This window comes from Dipodomys merriami, unplaced genomic scaffold (assembly GCF_024711535.1).
Source record: "Dipodomys merriami isolate MVZ:Mamm:240054 unplaced genomic scaffold, mDipMer1.0.p SCAF_2, whole genome shotgun sequence".
Classification (NCBI taxonomy): Eukaryota; Metazoa; Chordata; class Mammalia; order Rodentia; family Heteromyidae; genus Dipodomys; species Dipodomys merriami.
The window spans coordinates 120,673,176-120,693,797 of record NW_027203381.1 but is presented as its reverse complement, the minus strand read 5'-3'; the positions used below and the strand labels follow the sequence as shown (position 1 = coordinate 120,693,797).

The 20,622-nt window shown below is 44.1% G+C and overlaps 1 protein-coding gene across 2 annotated transcripts in view; it reads left to right on the top strand.

The window, feature by feature from the left end:
- The window catches only part of Hsf2bp (heat shock transcription factor 2 binding protein), a 107,149-nt gene that overhangs the window by 32,350 nt on the left and 54,177 nt on the right, over nt 1–20,622 (top strand). For both annotated transcript variants that reach the window (XM_070030780.1, XM_070030781.1), the window contains exons 5-8: nt 1,269–1,418; nt 2,807–2,939; nt 6,489–6,606; nt 16,578–16,681. In XM_070030780.1, the coding sequence (XP_069886881.1) occupies nt 1,269–1,418; nt 2,807–2,939; nt 6,489–6,606; nt 16,578–16,681 (505 nt within the window). The remainder of the gene's footprint in view (nt 1–1,268; nt 1,419–2,806; nt 2,940–6,488; nt 6,607–16,577; nt 16,682–20,622) is intronic.

The window sequence follows — 20,622 nt, the reverse complement described above, 5'->3', positions numbered from 1 at the left end:
TTGAGCTACAGCGCCACTTCCGGTTTTCTAGTGGTTTATTGGAGATAGGAGTCTCACGGTCTTTCCTGCCCGGGCTGGCTTTGAACCGCGATCCTCAGATCTCAGCCTCCTGAGTAGCTAGGATTACAGGCGTGAGCCACCGGCGCCCGGCTTGCCCCTGTTATTCAGTGTCTTCTCTGGCAGTATCCTAATGCAGACTAGCCACTGGAGATAGCAGTCTCCTTTTCCTTAAATGCTACTCTGTGTGAACTGCAGGTTAGGTTGCTACTTTGCTCAGGAAGACTCCTGTCTTCACTAAACGGATAAATTCAGATCTTTGGGATATCCAAAAGCTCCAATGCATCAGTATTACAACATATTCTTTTCTAAGACTGGAATTCATTTTTTTAAACTTTATTTTCTTGTAAAGATGTGGTGCAGAAGGATTACAGTTACATCAGTAAGGTAACGAGTACATTTCTTTCTTTTTCTTTTTTTTTTTTGGTCGGTCGTGGGGCCTGAACTCTGGGCCTGGGTGCTGTCCCTCAGCTCTTCAGCTCAAGACTAGAACCCTACCACTTGAGCCATAGCCTCACTTCCAGCTTTTTCTGCATATGTGGTGCTGAGGAATCGAATCCAGGGCCTCATGCATGCAAGGCAAGCGCTCTGCTACCACTGAGCCACCTTCCCAGCCCAATGAGTACATTTCTTGTTGAGCATTGTTACCCCCTCCTTTGTTTTTCTCCTACTGTCACACCTCTCCCACTTCTCCCCCCCATGGAATTTACTTTTTATGTAAGAGTTATGATTTTTAATAAGTTTTTTATTGTGAAAATACCGTACAGAGGGACTACAATTACACAAGCAAGGTAATGAGTACATTTCTTATCAAGCACTGTTGCCTTATCCTTTTTGTTTTTCTCCTACCATCTCTGCCCTCCAATCTCCATCACTACACCCCCCCCCAAAGTTGTAAAGTTCGTTTGCGACATAGCATCTTGTACATCTCATTGTTGCAGTGGGTCCACCTGTATCCCTATTTAAACAATTTGTTTTTTCCCTTCCCCTCCCCAAATTACACCAATATCAAATACAGTGAAAACAGGGTTATACCATGGGAAAAGAGTTTTTAAGAACTAGTTTTTATTTGCAGCTGTTTTCTGTAATTCTGTAAACAGTTCTTCTTTAGAAAATGTCTTTATAATAGAGCAAATCTAGCAGATATTTTGAGGTTGAATGCTACTGTCTGTTTTCCTGATTTACTTTTTAATTATTGTTAATGAATTTAGGAGAAGCTGGCTCTTCGACAACAGCTGATTGAAGCCAAACAGCAGCTCCTACAACAGGCCGAGTATTGTACAGAAATGGGAGCGGCCGCCTGCACCCTCCTGTGGGGTGTCTCCAGCAGCGAGGAAGTTGTCAAAGCCATCCTGGCTGGAGTAAGTGTGACCAGTGGCTCTCTGGATGCTGTCTAGTGTGCTGACTTTCTGTCTCCTAAGACATCTAGAGACTGCTACCCCTTGGGTTTTAGTTCACTTATTAAACTGTCATCAAATGCCTCCTGTGGTCACCTAGCACCTGCTGCTCTGAGGATATGTAAAATGAATGAAATGAAATATTGTCACCTTTTCCCTAGCATTCATGGCTATTTGTTGATATATTAACCCCTTCAGTGATAACTTTATTCGTAAAGAGCGTGATGAAGTTTAAAGTGCTTATATATATATATATATATATTATCTCTTGGGAAATTAATATTTATTGTATGTTTTGATTGGTCATGGAACTTGAACTCAGGATGTGGGCCCTGTCCCTGAGCTTTTATGCTTTACCACTTTGAGCCATAGCTCTACTTCCGGTTTGTAGGTTGTTCATTGGAGATTAAGAGTCTCATGGCCTTTCCCTCACAGGCTAGTGTCAAGCTGAAATCCTCAGATCTCAGCCTCCTGAGTAGCTAGGATTATAGGCATGAGCTATACCAGTGCCTAACTTGTGCAGGTTATTTTTGAGATAGGGTCTCACTTCCTGGGTGTGTGCCTGGATTGTGATCTGCCCAGTTTGGCTTCCCATAATAGCCATGAAGACAGACTCTTGCCATCAAGTCCAGCTTTTTCCTGTGTGCTAGGGTCTGCTTGGGCTGCCCTTGAACTGTGATTCTACATTTCTCAGCCTCCCAAGTAGCCAGGATGAGAGGGGTGAACACAGTACCCACTTTCAGTGAGAACATTTAATATGGAGGAAGAGATTTAAAAATACTACTTCTGTAATTAAACCAAAATCAGTCTTGTTGTATGTCTTGGAGTTTTTTTTTGTTTTTTGTTTTTTGTCCATTGTGGGGCTTGGACTCTGGGCCTGGGCTCTGTCCCTGAGCTCTTCAGCTTGAGCCACAGCACCACTTTGGTTTTCTGGTAGTTAAGTAGAGATAAGAATCTCATGAATGTTCCTGCCCTGGCTGGCTTTGAACAGCGATCCTCAGAAGTCACCTCCTGAGTAGATTATAGGTGTTAGCCACTGGCACCTGGCACTTCTGTTGTGTTGTTTTTTTTTTAATGCCAGTATTGGGGCTTGAACTTAGGGCCTTAGGCACTGCTCCTGAATGGTTTTTTCTCAAGGCTGGCACTTTGGCACTTGAGCCACAGGTCCTTTTCTAGCTTTTTTTTTTTTTTAATGGTTAATTGAAGATTAGAGTGTGACAGACTTTCCTCTCCATGTTGGCTTTGAACTGCAATCCTTCTTAGGTACAGGATTATTTGTATCCTGAACTCCTTCAATGTTTTTACATTGGTATCTGTGAAAAAGTATGACACAGTGTCAATCTTTTTGACAGGAAAAGGCTCTGAAGTTCTTCAGAATAACCGGTCAGACAATGGAGAGTTTTGTGAAGTCACTGGATGGCGATGTTAAAGAGCTGGATTCTGACGAAAATCAGTTTGTTTTTGCACTGGCTGGAATTGTAACAAGTAAGTTATTATTTTCAAATGTAGTGACTTTTACATGGGTTCGTAGTTACAGTTACTGTGTGTGAAGACAGCTCTAAGGAATGCTTTTGGATACCCATGCTGAGCCTGTACCCTGGAGATTGACTGCAGAGGTGAGATTGATACCTGTGTGTGAGATAAGAGTCTCATGGACTTTCCTGTCTAGGCTGGCTTTGGACATGATCCCCAGCTGCAGCCTCCTAAGTAGCTAGGATTAAAGGTGTGAGCCACCAGCAAACTGCTGGTTTTTGTTCATTTGTTTTTCCTCTTGCCAGTTCTGGGGCTTGAACTCAGGGCCTGGGCACTTTCTCTGAGCTGCTGCTTCTTTTTTTTTTTTTTTTTTTGGTTGGTTGTGGGGCTTGAGCTCTGGGCCTAGGCGCTGTCCTTCAGCTCTTCAGCTCAAGGCCAGTGCTGTACCACTTGAGCCACAGTGCCACTTCTGGTTTTCTGGTGGTTAATTGGAATAAGTCTTACGGCCTTTCCTGCCCAGGCGGGCTTTGAACTGCAATCCTCAGAGCTCAGGCTCTTGAGTAGCTAGGATTATAGGCATGAGCTACCGGCAACCCTTGGAAAAAGCTCATCTTCACAGAAAATTAAGCTAATCTTTTGTCATTGTATGGTGAATGATAACAAAGTCAATTCGTCAGGCCAAGATATCAAAATTAAAGTCCCTATGATATAAAACAAATAAGAACAAATATTGGCAGGTTGACAAATACTGGCTCTCTCTGTGTAGGAGTTGATTTGCACTCATTTAAAACTATAGTTTGGATTTTAGTTACTGCTACTTAGTGAATGGTACCATGGCATTTTTCATAATAGTATCAGATCTCATTGCCTAATAATTTTCTGTGCTGAGGGCATGTTGCCTGCTATGGACAGTATGGGTTAGCTCACAAGTCTGCAGTTGGACAAGAACTTGGGAGGCAACTTGCTGCTGTCCTGCAGCACCTGTGGTGGCCTCCGTGGGGAGGACCACAAGTGTGAGGGACGGAACAGCCTGGGGGCAGGAGGAGCACCAGAGTTGTGAGGAATAGAACACTGCAGGGAGCACCTCATTGTGAGGGATAGAACTGCAGGGAGCACCTCATTGTGAGGGATAGAACACTGCAGGGAGCACCTCATTGTGAGGGATAGAACTGCAGGGAGCACCTCATTGTGAGGGATAGAACTGCAGGGAGCACCTCATTGTGAGGGATAGAACTGCAGGGAGCACCTCATTGTGAGGGATAGAACACTGCAGGGAGCACCTCATTGTGAGGGATAGAACACTGCAGGGAGCACCTCATTGTGAGGGATAGAACTGCAGGGAGCACCTCATTGTGGGGGATAGAACACTGCAGGGAGCACCTCATTGTGGGGGATAGAACTGCAGGGAGCACCTCATTGTGAGGGATAGAACTGCAGGGAGCACCTCATTGTGGGGGATAGAACTGCAGGGAGCACCTCATTGTGAGGGATAGAACACTGCAGGGAGCACCTCATTGTGGGGGATAGAACACTGCAGGGAGCACCTCATTGTGAGGGATAGAACACTGCAGGGAGCACCTCATTGTGGGGGATAGAACTGCAGGGAGCACCTCATTGTGGGGGATAGAACACTGCAGGGAGCACCTCATGGTGAGGGATAGAACTGCAGGGAGCACCTCATTGTGGGGGATAGAACACTGCAGGGAGCACCTCATTGTGGGGGATAGAACTGCAGGGAGCACCTCATTGTGAGGGATAGAACTGCAGGGAGCACCTCATTGTGGGGGATAGAACAGCTGAGACTTGGCAGCCATCTCTCTCTGTCTCCTTGTATAGTCTCATGGCTTCATCCTGTCTCTTTAATCTCCAGGAAATTCAGGGCTGGTGGAAATGTGATAAGGGGACAGGATGGAAGTGAATGTAGGCGTCTTCCTATCTCACAGGTGACATAGGGTGTCAGTTTTGCTGCGTTTTACCAGTTACAAGTGCAGGAGATAGTATGGGAGTCTGCACTTGGATAGCATGTCTTACTGGGAACCGTCTACCAGATCCCAGGTAGCTGATGTTTCCTACTGGGGCCCAGTGGGCGATGTGCTTTGGTTACCTAAGCACTGTTTTCCCCTACAAGGTGCCACAGGCACCTTCCATGTGCTCATGATGCTAAAAGCTTAACTGTGTCACCTCCCCCCCAAATATTTCGGTAGTGAAAGCTGTATGTGTCATTTGCTAGAGAGTATAGTTCCAGGTCGAAATTCATTAAGCAAAGAAGATACATTTTGTTAAGGAAGGGTCATGTCACAAAATTATGTTCCAAATGATATATAGTACCAGTTAAGAAGTAAAAATGCTAGAGAGGTAAGTAGAATAGGAAAAGTCCATTAGTGTTAGGAGGCTTTTAATATACCTCACTTGCTTAATTACAGCTCAGGTCAACAAAGATAAGCAGGGATATAAAGGGCATGATTCCATGAAGTTGATCAGGTGGCACTGATGAAATTTTATGTTCTGCAGTAAGATAGCAAGTACAAAATGAGTATAAAAATTCTCTCTGATTTTGGTAATTGTTAGCAAATTAAAGATAAACTGTCCATTAGAAACAGGTCAGACATTATACTTAGTGGTGGATTTCCAGAAGCATTTCCATTGAAGTCAGGAAAAAGACAAGGATGCTGCTGCCAGCCTCACTTCCACCTTGCCCTACTTGTTTGATAATCCTTAAACTTTGGATCATGCTTCATTCAGCCCTAACTGGAGAAAAGGGTCAAGAAAGCACATCTGTGTTCTTGGGTTGCTGATGTTCCTGACAGGTGTTGAGTGTTGATAGAGCACCATCCACTGAGCACCAGGTAGATGACCTGCGCACATGCTGGTTTGCAGGTCCCATGTATGAAGAAGCCATTTGCTGATCACAGTACATTATGATAACATTTTGGGGGAAAAAGTCCTTTCAGAGTAAGCTTTCCTACCCTGCCTTTGACCTCATATGCTTTCAGTTTCATGTCATAGTTAAGTTACTACCCAGCTGGCTCATACCTAGAATCCTAGCTATGAAAGAGGCTGAGGTCTGAGGATCAAGGTTCAGAGCCAGCTCAGGCAGGAAAGTCTATGAGACTCTTATCTCCAGCTCACCATCAGAAAACTGGAAGTAGAGCTGTGGCTCAAAGTGGTAGAGCACTAGTCTTGAGCTCAAAAGCTCAGGGACAGCGCTCAGGCCCTGAGTTCAAGCCCCATGACTGACCAAATAAAAGTTACTAGCCAGTACTGGCAGAATTGAGAGTATGCTCACTCCCAGGCCAGGCCACCAGCCTCATCTTCTGCTTGGGCTAGATGGAGGCCATCCAGTGCTCTGGGGCCTGGGGCCATAGCTCAGGACAGCCTTTCCCTCCCCTCCCCTTACTTATGGTAGTTCCTATGGTGATCAAGAACAATACAGCTTTTTAGTGATCAGTTGTTGATATTTTCCTTAGGAGAAAACCAGTGCTACATACTCAATCCTGAAGAGAATTTTCCATATTGTGCAGCCCCCCACAGTCTTGACCCTTTGTCTCATGTCTGTTGCAGATGTTGCTGCCATAGCATGCGGTCGTGAATTCCTGGTTAATTCCAGTCGGGTGCTCCTGGACACCATGTTACAGCTGCTGGGGGACTTGAAGCCAGGACAGTGCACCAAACTCAAAGTGTATGTGCATAACAGCTACCAGTTCTCAGTGGTATACAAAGGGCTTTGCCCACTGGGCTTCACTATTTCTAAAAAAAAGAAGAAACACATCTGTTGGAGAGGTTAAGAATGCACTATCTGTTTGGTGGAATTTAATTTAGTTTTAAACAGGGTCTGGCTTTGTAGCCCAGACTGACCTGGAGCTGACTGTATATTCCAGATTGGCCTTACACTCATGATCCTCCTATCCACCTCCCAATGGCGGGGTTAAGTAGTAGTTTAGAAGAATATGCTGGAAATGTATCTCAAGTGGTAGAGCACTTGCCTAGCAAATGAGATGTCCTGGGTTCAATCTAGTACAGTTAGAAAAAAATGAGCTGGATGTGGTAGTATACTTCTATATAACCCCAACACTCAGGAAACTGAGGTGGGGGGGATTGAGAGTTTGAGACCAGTCCAGGCTACACCTCAAGGCCTTATCTCATAGCCGAAAAAGAGGAAAAAGAGAGAGAGAAAGAGATGGGGGGGGGGAAGGAGGGAGGAGAGAAGCCCTGTCCCAAAGCCAAAAAAGAAGAGAGAGAGACAGAGAGACAGAGACAGAACCCACACCCACACACAGTGAGGAGAAGAGGAGAAGAGAGGAGAGGAGAGGAGAAGAAATTAAGAAAAAATGTTCTCACTTTAGAATACTCATGAGTCCCAGCTATAGAGTTGTATGGGATGCCTTAGGGTTATAGCACTAGTGGTCTCATTAACCCCAGAAGGTGTCTGTTCCTACAGTGCTCCACTCCTAGACAGCAGATGTCATGCAGCAAGTTAGAACACAAGTTAGGACATTTGTCATCTCATAGTGCTGTGTGTTAGAAGTCTGAGTGGGCTTGAATGGTGTTTCTGTTTGGGTCACACAGGCCAAGCTCAGGGAAATGCCAGGCTGGGCTTTTCTAGCCCTGTACTTTCTGCACATACTTTCCCACACAGCTGAGTGGGACCTTCTCGCATGGCTTTCTTTCTGAAGCTTCCTTGCTCACGGAGTCCTCCTGTTACATGGAGTCTCTCAGCTGTCCTCGTCTGCCGCCAGCCCCGCCCAATGACACTCTACTTTTTATAGGGTCATGTGATTAGATTAGCCGTACCTGCATAAACCCATTTTAATCAACTCAGAGCTCTGATGAGTAACCTTAATGTCGTTGCAGAACCCCTTTGCCAGGCAATTTAACACAATCAAGATGCGATGTATTTATAGTTACAGGGATTAGGGCAGGAAATCTTTTTAATTTTCCTTTTTTGGAAGTCCTAGGAATAGAACCCAGGGCCTCCCACAGGTAGGTAAGCACTCTACCACTGAGCCACAGCCCAAGGCTGTAGGGTATTTTAGTATTGTTCTTGTCATACCATTCATTCAGAGAGTGAGCTTTTCCTTATCAGAGCACTGTTTTTTGCTGTAATCTCTTAAATAGAAGCCAACCAGGCACTGGTGTCTTAACTGTAATCCTACCTACTCAGAAAGCAGAGATCCGAGAATAGTGGGTTAAAGCCGAGAATAGTGGGTTAAAGCCGGCTTGGCCACGGAAGAATTCTATGAGTTTCTTACCTCCAATTAAAAAAAAGGGAAGTAGAGGTGTGCCTCAAGCGATAGAGCACCAGTCTTGAGTGAAAAAGCCAAGTCTGAGATCCTGTGTTCAAGCTCCAGTACTATACCCTTGAGTGCATGCATGTGTGCGCGTGCAGACACACACATACTAAATCAGATCAAATTAATGCCATATACTTTCAGCATCTCTATTATTCTGGCTTTAGTGTCTTTTTACTTTCTTTTTCTGTATAAGTTGAGATTTTTCTTACTTCTTTCTTACTCAAGTAACTGGTTAATCCTGACATTTGGCCATTGTCTTTGAATTCAGCCTTGTTTAAATGAACAGCCAGCCTGGCTGGGCTTGAGTCACAAGTTCCAGTGAAATCCTTTTCTGTGTTGTGTTTCAGTGTCAATCCTGTTTGCAAAATGTCTCCATCTGGATCTTTGCCCATGCTGTTGGGTGGATATGCCCTCATGTGTCCCCACATGCCATGTTGGTTGTCTATGTGAGGCTCAGGTGATGGACCCTCTTCTCAGGACTGTTTATGAGGAGGTACACATATGTCCAGCGTGGAATGAGGCTGAGCGTTGGCACACAGCTCTGCAGGCTCACTTAGCCAAGCTCTTACCTCTCCCCTGTTCCTCCAATATGCCACGGTTCCCTAGGCCTCCATTTTCTCACCCCTACCTAGAGTCCTGGGGCTAGTGTTGCAGCTTCTGGTCTTACTTTGCCCACAGCTACCCAGCAAGGGAGTTCAGAGGCTCATTGACCTCTCTGGGCAGGAGATGCCCAGTGCCCTCCAGATGTCTCAGTTGTCTGGGTCCCCGTGGCCACCACAGCTGCCAGAAGACCCCTTGTTTCCTGCAAGCCTTCCGCCCTCTTTGTGGACAGTGCTGCTACTGGGCATAGGTCTCCAGGAGCCCAGGCTGGTGGGAGCTCGGGGTACTGATCCTTCAAACTGTTCTGCTCCCCCAGTGAGTGTGCTGTTTAACTTTATAGAGGCCTCAGGTAGCTGTTGTATGTATTCAGATCAGAATTTATACTGTACTCATTGGAAGCAAGAGGTGGGTGTATTTATGTTGTCCTGTCCAGATCAGATTCTAGTCTATTCTACAATTTTGTGCTAACACATCTATACATGTGAGCAACTACATGTATATGTGTGTATATATAGATATACTGTAATATGACACACATGTATGTCTAATCTTTTAGTTGTAATTTTATGAATCTAGTTTATATCTTTCATGAATCACATCACAGCAAAAATACATTTGGGTTGTCCTTTCCCTTCCTTGTATTTAGCTTCTTTTTCAGATTCTACTGATGGATAGTCTATATTAAACATCTTTGGCAAATAGTTCCTTGCTAACCTGTGTGAAAAGTCCTGTAGAAGTTTTCTTAAAGTGGAATATTTGAGAAGTAGGACATGGGCAAGTAGGACTTGTATCTAGGCTTTATTAGATACAAAGTATACAACGTTCTGTTTTTTGTGTTCTTGTCAGCAATCTCATTATTATATTCTTTTTTGTTTGTTTGTTTTTGTTTTTATTTTTTGGGTCCAGTCGTGGGGCCTGAACTCTGGGCCTGGGCGCTGTCCCTCAGCAATTCAGCTCAAGGCTAGCGCTTTACCACTTGAGTCACAGCGCCACTTCTGGCTTTTTTCCTTTTGCTTATGTGGTGCTGAGGAATCGAACCCAGGGCCTCAAGCATGCAAGGCAAGCACTCTACCACTGAGCCACCTTCCCAGCCCTCATTATTATATTCTATAAAAAGTATTTGTATCATCCATCAATCATCCTGATTTTATTTGATTTATTTGATTTTATCAATCATTCCTGATTTTATTCTTTTTTTTTTTTTACAGTCTTATAAGTAGCCTGTTCATTTTTTTCTTTCTCTGTTGTACTGTGTTCTCACATGATGTGCTATAGTTCTTTGTATATGTTCTAGATGAAAATCAATTGCCTGCTTTGCTTTTGTGGTCTACACAAGCATTTATGGACTAGCTTATCCCTCTTCTAGCTTCAAAGTAAGGTTGTGTGTAAAGGCTGGGTCTCCTCCAGAGCTGATAGCAGTGGAGTTCGAGAAATTGCTTGAAGAGCCCTTGGCTTCCTCTCTCAGCAGCCTTCCAATTGTGCATCTAGACTGTTAACCTCTAACCCACGTGGGACTAGAGCACCCCACATAAGAAATGTCTGGGCCAGGTCTGGACTTCTACCCTGCCTTTGTTATTGCAAAGAGAGCACTAAGCCAGTGAGCTGGGCGCTGGTGGCTCACGCCTGTAATCCTAGCTACTCAGGAGGTTGAGATCTGAGGATCACAGTTCAAAGCCAGTCGGGGCAGGAAAGTCCATGAGACTCTTATCCCCAATTAACCACCAGAAAACCAGAAATAGTGCTGTGACTCAAGATGGTAGAGCACTATCCTTGAGCAAAAGAGCTCAGGGATAATGCCCAGGCCCTGAGTTCGAGTCCCATGACTGACAAAAAAAATTGTCAGTGACATACACTTTGGCTCATTTTTAGTCTTTGGGAGGATAGAGAATCTCTGTTCTTGAAGATGCTGGTATAGCTTTGTTTCTTGGGGATTGGGAATTGCCTTTGACTTTGAGAATGCCCATGGAGAGGTGGGGGGAGAAGAGCACATATTGTGCTCTTGGAAGCTCTCGGTCACAAAGTGTGCACTCTGTGATTACTCTTCGGGCAAGCCAAAGAGCTTGATTTTGACAGACTAAACTTAGTAGGAAAACCAGACATTTTAACACACAATGAGGTTTTTTTGTGTACATATGCTTGTGTCATATTTTTAATTAGTCCTTAATTAATGGGATTGAGTAGTATTCATTATTTTCTCTTGTTCTAGGATCCAGTATGTTTTAGCATGACACTGTTACCGATCAGTTTTTATTCAAAATATTTTGGTAATGCTTATAGACTTTTTGCATTAGTTTTGATTTTTTTTTTTTTTTGGTCGTGGGGCCTGAACTCTGGGCCTGGGCACTGTCCCTCAGCTCTTCAGCTCAGGGCTAGCGCTCTACCACTTGAGCCATAGCACCACTTCCAGCTTTTTCTGCTTATGTGGTGCTGAGAAATTGAACCCAGGGCCTCATATATGCAAGGCAAGCACTCCACCACTGAGTCACCTTCCCAGCCCCTAGTTTTGATTTTTAAAAAATATTGAATTATAATACTTAAAAAGTCACTGTCATTGAGCCTTTTGGCAATCCCTTAAATCTGTGGTGTTCTCCTTGCACTAGCTGTCACTGCCAGTTAACTATTTGCTAGTCTCTGCACTGGATGCTGCAGAGGCTGCGCTGTGTTGGACCCCAGGATCTGTTGTCTTCCCTGAAGAGAGCATCACTGTGCTCACCATGGCAGGCAGCGGCTGTTGGTTTTGCCTGGCTCAGTGCTGGCTCCACTGCCAGCAGCTCTCTTATCAGTGGTTCTGCAATTCTGAGGCTGGCTACAAACTCAGGGGGAGTCTCTTTTCTCTTTTTGGTCATGGGACTTGAACCCTGGGCCTGGGTGCCGTCCCTCAGCTCTTCAGCCCAAGGCAAGCGCTCTACCGCTTGAGCCACAGCACCACTTCTGGTTTTCTCGTGGTACATTGGGGATAAGAGTCTCATGGACTTTCTTGCCTGGGCTGGCTTTGAACTGTGATCCTCAGATCTCAGCCTCCTGCATAGCTAGGATGACAGGCATGAGCCACCAACACCCAGCTAGATTTTCTTTTTTAAAACTTTTATTAAAAATTTTTGAATTAGCATGTATTTATAGTACAGAGTATTTACTGTGAATATGTCATAGATTTGCACAGTATACTTTGAGCAGGTTCACCTCTCTATTATGTTCCTTTAACCCTTCCCCCTCTTATTTAATTGACATCAATCAGTTATAGAAAAGGATTTTAACGACACCACTGATGTACCTGATACTTAAAAAAAATATTATCACCCCCCCCTGCCATTTTCCCTTCGTCTTTACTCCCACTCCCAAACCAGTCTCATCAAATGCATTCTCCCCTTTTAAAAGTGTTTGGTGGTTTTCATTGTGCTGTGGTCTTAGATAAATAAATAAGGCATTTTGATCTTCCTTTCCATTTCCCTTCCAGATAGCCTCCTTTTCACACCGATATACCATTATTATTATTTTTTATTGTGAAAATACTGTACAGAGGGGTTACAATTACATGGGCAAGATAATGAGTATATTTCTTATCAAGCATTGTAGCCTCCTCCTTTGTTTCCCCTTCCCACCCCTTCCCATCCTCCCCCTGCCCCCACCATTATTATTTTTATTATCACTACTTGAAATTATGTAGTTCAGGTGTGTGCGTGTGCGTGTGTGTGTGTGTGTGTGTATGTGTGTGTGTGTGTGTGTGTGTGTGTGTGTGTGTACCAGACCTGTTGCTTGAACTGGACACTGTCCCTGTGCTTTTTTGTTCAAGGCTAAGTTCTACTACTTGAGCCATAGCTCCACTCCTAGCTTTTTGGTGTTTAATTGAAGATAAGAGTCTTAAGGACTTTTCTGGCTGGGCTGCCTTCCAACTGTGATTTTCAGATCTCAGCCTCCTGAGTAGCTAGAATTATAAGTGTGAGCCACAGTTCCTGACTTTAGTTCAGGTTTGTTTATGATAAAAAAAAAACTCTACTATTTTTCTTCAGCTGTTTTTTGCTTTACTATATTTGCTATACATTTTTTTGTTGAGTTTATAATTCTAAGTTTGTTGTAATTTTTCTCTGTATATGTAGAAGGTGCACTTTCTATGACTTCAGTCTCTTTATCTGTTTTTAAAAGTTGGAATGTATGCTTTTATTATTTTTTTTAACATTCATTCATTTATCTTTCTAGGTCTGTTATACAGAATTCCTCATCAGTATAGTGCCTAATGGTCCTGAGTAGTAACAATGCTAGAACCCTGTCATGAGGATTTTCTTGTCCACTTCTGTCCACATCTGTGTTATGGAGGGACCTAGAACCCTGTCATGAGGATTTTCTTGTCCACTACTGCCCCATTTGTGTTACGAGGGGTCTTAGAACTCTGTCACATGGAGTTTCATGTCCAGTACTGCCCCCATCTGTGTTACAGGGATCCTAGAACCCTGCCATCTGCCCCCATCTGTGTTATAGGGATCCTAGAACCCTGCCATCTGCCCCCATCTGTGTTACAGGGATCCTAGAACCCTGTCACCTGCTCCCATCTGTGTTACGGGGATCCTAGAACCCTGTCACCTGCCCCCATCTGTGTGATGGGGAGCCTAGAACCCTGTCACCTGCCCCCATCTGTGCTATGGGGAGCCTAGAACCCTGTCACCTGCCCACATCTGTGTTATGGGGAGCCTAGAACCCTGTCACCCGCCCCATCTGTGCTATGGGGAGCCTAGAACCCTGTCACCTTCCCCCATCTGTGCTATGGGGAGCCTAGAACCCTGTCACCTGCCCCCATCTGTGCTATGGGGAGCCTAGAACCCTGTCACCTGCCCCCATCTGTGCTATGGGGAGCCTAGAACCCTGTCACCTGCCCCCATCTGTGCTATGGGGAGCCTAGAACCCTGTCACCTGCCCCCATCTGTGTTATGGGGAGCCTAGAACCCTGTCAGCATTGTGGAGGTCCGCCTTTCTGTGGAATTGTGTCATTGTGGGAGTTACTTTCTTTTCTGTCTCTTGTGTTCCATAGTTGGCTTGTGGTTTTTGTAGATCTGTAATCATCATTGTTTTTCTAAAGGCTTTTTGTGTTTCCTGAATCTGAGGGCTTATATTTCTTCATTTCTAGAAAAGTCTGTTTTTGTTTTGTTTTACTTTGTGCTGGAGATCAACCCCAAAGCCTTGCACATGCTAGGACAAGTGCTTTACCATTGCATCAGACCTCTTGCCTTTTTTTTTTTTTTTTGTCAGTCGTGGAGCTTGAACTCTGGGCTTGGGCGCTGTCCCTGCGCTCTTCAGCTCAAGGCAAGTGCTCTACCACTTGAGCCACAGAGCCACTTCTGGTTTTTTAGTGGTTTATTGGAAATAAGAGTCTCACGGACTTTTCCTGCCTGGGCTGGCTTTGAACCACGATCCTCAGATCTCAGCCTCCTGAGTAGCTAGGATTACAGGCGTGAGCTACTGGCGCCTGACTACCTGGTCATTCCTAACTAGTAGCTCTAGCTTCTTGATCCTGTTTTAATTTTATTAAACATATATTTTGTTTTTTTGCTGGCTGGGTGCTAGTGACTCATGCCTGCAAGCCCTAGGAGGCTGAGTTCTGAGCATCGCTGCTTGAGGTGAGCCAGGAAGAAAAGTCTGTGGACTCTTATCGTCAATTAACTTGCAAAAAAGCCAGAAGTGGATCTGTGACTCAAGAGGTAGAGTGCCAGACTTGAGTGAAAAAGCTAAGGGACAGTGCCCAGGCTGAGTTCAAGCCCAGTATCAGCTTTATATGTATGTGTGTATGTATGCACATATGTGTATGCATCTGTGTATATGTGTGTAGCCTATTCAACATACTGTGTATTTTTACAGTTAACACCTCTAGTCCATGAGAGCATTCTGGTTCTTACTCTGTCATTGGCATGCTGCCTGTTATTTGTAGCCTTACTGTGGTTTGCATTATGAACCCACATTGGTTAGAGTTGTATTTGTGGGGATGCCTTAATGTCCAGGAGGGCTGGGAAAGCTCCTATCCAGAGCTGCTTTATGTTATTGGCTTGTGGGGTTTCCAGGACTGTCAACTGTGATTCATGTGGACTTGAAAGTTGATTCCCTTTCTGTTTTCTGCAGGGTTGTGATCTGAATGAATGAATGTGTTTGTCTGTCAGGCTTTTCTTTCAGTCCTCTAGATGAAGTCACTATAATGGAAACTCCAGGCTTCTAGAACTTGCCATTTTTTGCATTTAACCTCCTTGTTACTGATCAGAGATGCTTTCCTCTCCTTTCTTTCATTTGTTCTTTTCTTTTTCTTTTTGGTTGGTCATGGGGCTTGAACTCAGGGCCGTGCTGTCCCTTAGCTCAAAGCTAATGTTCTACCACTTTGAGCCACGGTGCCACTTACAGTTTCTGGTGCTGACTTTGAACTGCTATTCTCAGATCTCAGTCTAGGATTCTCAGCTAGGATTACAGGTGTGAGCCACCAGTGCCCAGCTTCTTATTTCTTGCAAGTGCACTGATTGTTTGAAAGGTTTTGAAAAATATTTGTTTAGCTTTTCCCCTCTCCCTTTGTGAAGATTGAACCTGGGACTTATGTATTTGAGGTAAGTGCTCTAATACAAAGCCACACTTCAGTCATTTGTCTAGCTTGCTTCATTCCCTCGCCTGCCAGTGTGAGTTTGGACTTGGAGTCTCAAGCTTGCTAGGCAGGTGCTCCAGCCCTTTTGCTCTGGCTACTTTTGAAATGGAGTCTGTGATGCTCCCATTTAGTTAGGATGGCAGGCATTAACCATTATACCCAGATTTTGTGTTGAGATAACATTTTGTGAGTTTTTGTTGGGCCTGGAATGCACTCCTCCTGAACTTAGCTTCCTGAGCAGGTCTGATTACAAGCATGAGCTATTGTACCCAGCTTTGCTGCTGCTTTTATTCTATAAAGTGAAGGGTCTGGGGTTTCTGTAGATTTTTAGGAACCAAAGGTTGGTAGTTGCCAAATTCCATAGTTGCCAGATGTGGTTCAGTTACTGAGACTCTTGCTAAGGAGACTATTTTGTTGCTTGTTTGGGGTGAGGGGTCATGATGTAGACCATACCATAGGTTAAGCAGTTTTGTATGACCTGACCTGGCTGCTAGATGTCATGTGTCACAGTTATTGAATGAAAAGATTATTAGATTTTCATTGATCAAGATCACAGTATGTGCACAAAATGGAGGATTACCTGAATATAAATGCAGATGTGGTACCAGAAAGAGTCATTAAATAGAATTGAGGTTTTCAGGCAGTCGCTGGTGGTTCACGCCTGTAATCCTAGCTACTCAGGAGGCTGAGATCTAAGGATCATGGTTCAAAGCCAGCCCAGGCAGGAAAGTCCATGAGACTCTTTATCTCCAATAAAACTACTAGAAAACTGGAAGTAGCTCAAGTGGTAGAGCACTTTCCTTGAGCTGAAGAGCTGAGGGACAGCGTCCAGGTTTAGAGTTCAAGCCCCATAACCAACAACAAAACAACAACAAAAAAGAGGTGAGGTTCCTCTGAGATCCCTTCTTCCTTCATGTGATTTGTGAGCCCATGCAAGGTGGCATTGTGACATCATTGTATCACCAGAGAAGCTTTTGTTCTCATGTGGCCTTATGTAGCTGAGTACCACTTGTCACATATTTTAACCCAATGCTGTGGCTAGACATTGGAGATGTGAAGAAGGCTTTGAATGCGTCAGGTCTTTTTGAGCAGGGAAGGGTGGAGTCTGATGTGGTAGGTCAGCTGGTCAACACCATTTCCTTTTCATTCCAGGTTAATGCTGATGTCCTTGTACAATGTGAGCATCAATTCCAAAGGCTTGAAATACATCAGTGAGAGCCCAGGATTCATCCCTTTGCTGTGGTGGCTTCTAAGTGGTAAGGAGTAGTGTACTGCACCCTGAAGAGGTGCTGAAGGGTCAGAAAAGGGTACTGACCTCCCTAGATGTTTATTCTTTACAAACTGACCTCAAGCCAGGTGCTGGTGGCTCATATCTGTAACCCTAGCTAGTCAGGAAGTTAGATCTGTGGAAAGTGGTTTGAAGCCAGCCCAGGCAGGGAAGTCCATGAGACTCTTACCTCCTCAGAAAAAGCCAGAAATAGCACTGTGGCTCATGTAATAGAGTGCTAGCCTTGACCAAAAGGAGCTCAGGGAGAGTACCCAGGCCCTGAGTTCAAGCCCCAGGATGGGCAAAAAAACCAAACTGACCTCAAGCTCTAGAATATTCATTGCATGCTTAGAGGTTCAGTTCTGTTTCTCAGGCATTGTTTTCAACTGAGTTCTGGTTTGTGGTAAGCTATGACAAAAGGTTATCTTGTAAAACTCAAACTGAGCCAAGCACCGGTAGCTCATGCTATTCCTAACTAGTCAGAAGGCTGAGATCTGAGAATTGAGGTTCAGAGCCAGCCTGGGCAGAAAATCCATGAGACTCTCAATCACCAAAAATCTGGAAGTAGCAGAAATATCCACACCAGAATAGGAGGCCTGAGCAACAAAAGCTCAGTAAGAGCATGAGACCCTGATTTTAAGCACTGTACAGGTACGCACACATGTACACACTCACACGCATGCACGCACGCGCGCACACACACACACACACACACACACACACACACACACACACACACACACACAAAATCAGGGCTGGGAGTTGCAAGCCTGTAATCCCAGCTACTCTGGAGGTAGTGATTGGGAGAATTGTGGTTTCAGGCCAGCCAAGGCAAAAAGGTCATGAGACCTCCATCTCGGTTAATGAGCTGAGAGTAGTGATACATACGTATACACACACACACACACACACACACACGTACATAGTTGTGGCTGTGTAGAAGGTCATAGGTACGAAGATCATAGTCTGAGGTTGACTACGCACAAAGCATATGACTCTGTCTAAAAAATAACTAAAGCAAAAAAAAAGAGTGGTGCTTGGCTCAAGCAAGTACAAAGTCTTAAACTCAGTTCTCAGCACTGACAAGAGTCAAAACAAAACTGTCTATAGCCATCTTTCCTGCTCATTCAGTATCACCAACTTAAGGTTTTGTCCCTATTTCACCATAATTTTGATAATTTAATAGGTATATATGTCATTCAAATATGTAAAAAATGGGCATTTTCTCATTTTAAAAATTTAATCTTTATTTTTGAGTTTCATTTCTACTTGGTGTTGGAATACTTATTTTGTCTCAATTTTATTGAGTTAGGATTAATATGTAATAAACTGAATATGATTAAACGATAAGTTCTGATATAAATATAAGTAATGACTATTATCATAGTCAAGATAATGAGGAGGGACCAGGAATGTGGCTTAGTGGTAGGGTGCTTGACTCGCATGCATGAATCCTCAGTACCTCATATACAGAACAAAATGAAGTGGTGCTGTGGCTCAAGGGGTAGAGTGCTAGCCTTGAGCAAAAGAAGCTCAGGGACAGTGCCCAGGTCCAGAGTTCAAGCCCCAGGACTGGCAAAAACAAAACAAAACAAAGATAATGAGGAAACTCATTCGTCCCGGAGAGGGACTCTGCCCTCAGGGCCTTTCCTCCTGCCTTCTACTCCTTGTTTCCAGAGAGCCTCCTGTCATAGTGTACTTTTTTTTTTGCCAGTCCTGGGGCTTGAACTTAGGGCCTGGGCACTGTTCCTGAGCCTCTCTGTGCTCAAGGCTAGTACTCTAGCACTTGAGCCACAGCACTGCTTACAGCTTTATTCTGTGTGGCTGAGGAATCAAATCCAGGGCTTCATGAATGCTAGCACTCTACCACTAAGCCACATTCCAAGCCCTACTTTACTTCTTATTTCCTATAATTATGAATAAGTAGAATCATACAATTTGTATTTTTATTTTGGTACAAGTTCTGAGACTTGAACTCAGGGCCTCCTATTCTGGCGTGGTTCTTTCTGCTCTTTCCATTTCCAGCTTTTTGGTGATTGGGTTCAATTCCTCAGCACCACATGAACAAAAAAAAAAAGCCAGAAGTGGCGCTGTGGCTCACTCAAGTGGTAGAGTGCTTACCTTGAGCTGAAGAGCTGATGGACAGCATCCAAGCCCAGAGTTCAAGCCCCACAACCGACCAAAACGATATTGTTATTATTAAGGAATTGTAGAGAGAGGGGTTAAAATCCTGTAAGTTCGGTAATGAGTACAATGTTAACCCTTACTTTGCTTTCTCCCGGTTTCCACCCTCAGTCCCTGCCCACAAGTTGCATAATTCATCATTCACATAGTATATATTAGCCATAACTACATTTGTTCACCCTTCTTCCATTTCTGTGCCCCTCACTTGTCTTCCCTGAAAATTCAAAAAATGACCACCACCACTACTAATAACAAAAACAAACATACTTTTATTTCCTGGAATTCATTTTGATAAATAGTATTTTAGATGTTCAGAGGAGTTATGGTTCTTCCCCTAAGAGTATCTTCCTTTAGTCTGAATGTTTATGTGTGAGTGCCTACAGCCCTGTATAAATGATCATGTCCAGTTGTATTTTAGATCTGTCTTCCACATATGAGAGAAAACATGCACTGTTTGTCTCTCTGAGCTTGGCTTACCTCACATGATTTGTTCTAGATCCATCCATCTCCCTGCAAATGACATAATATTATTCTTTCTAATGGATGAGCAAAATTCCATGTGTATGTGTACCACATTTTTTATCCATTCATCTGTTTTTTTTAGGACATCTGGGATGTTTCCATAACTTGGCTCTTGTGAATAGTGCAGCAATGAACATGAATACACAAGTGTCTTTATGTATCCTGACTTGTAATGGTGGCCAGGTGTGGTATGGCTAGGTCACAGGGAAGATCTATGTTTAGTTTTTTGAGGATCCTCCAGACTGCTGTCCAGAGTGGTTATACTAGTTTACATTCTCACCAGCAGTGCAGTAAGGCTCCTTTCCCTCACGTCTCTGCCAGAATTTGTTGTTTGAATCCTTTTTTTTCCAGTATTTTATTGGATGGAATGTAGCCACAAAGTTATAATGTACCACTGAACAAGACAAGGACCTCATCTTTATTAAGACTAGGCTTTTTGTGTGGGTGAGAAGAAGGTTGAAGAACAGGAAGGTACAGATTATGTAGAAACCCCAACAGTAAAGGAACTCTCAGACAGGAATTGTTAGAGTAACAAAAAGCAACATGAAGAAGGCAAGGGATTAGTTTGAAAGATGAAGAGGAGTCTGAGGTGACATCTGAGCTGACTTGAAGGAAGTGGTCCAGACAAGGTGTGTAATACATTAGAACAGCTTACAGTCTTCAACACCTGGACTTCTCTTAACCCATCAGTAGCTAGTGTTGTACCTGTCACATACTACAAGGTAAAACTAAGCAAGAATAATTTTGTAGACAGATCTAGAAGTTTCTTATGTGTCCATGAATCGACATTCACACGATACCTGGTTTGATGAGATGCAGAAGCTGCACAGAGGGGGTACAAGCTGACGGAGGCTTGCTTTCATTGGTGAGGCCACTGGCAATGCTGAGCCAGCGGGGCCTGGCTGGCTGATGATCAGCTGGCAGATTATCTAGCGGTCCTTCAGGTACACTGCGGTTCTGTGTATCTTGAAGAAGACAGCTTTCCTGCAGATGGCATGTTCAAGACATTCACTCACCAACCCCTGACTGCTTGTATGCAGCAGCCTTGAGTCCACCTAGCTGTTATTTCATGGACTAATATCCAGTCCTAGATACTGTGGCAGGCACTTAGAACCACCATAGACCTGACAGACCATGGCTCTACCACTTCTGGGTTCTTTTTGAATTCTTGATGGTGGCCAATCTAACTGGGGTGAGATGGAATCTCTATGTTGTTTCGATTTG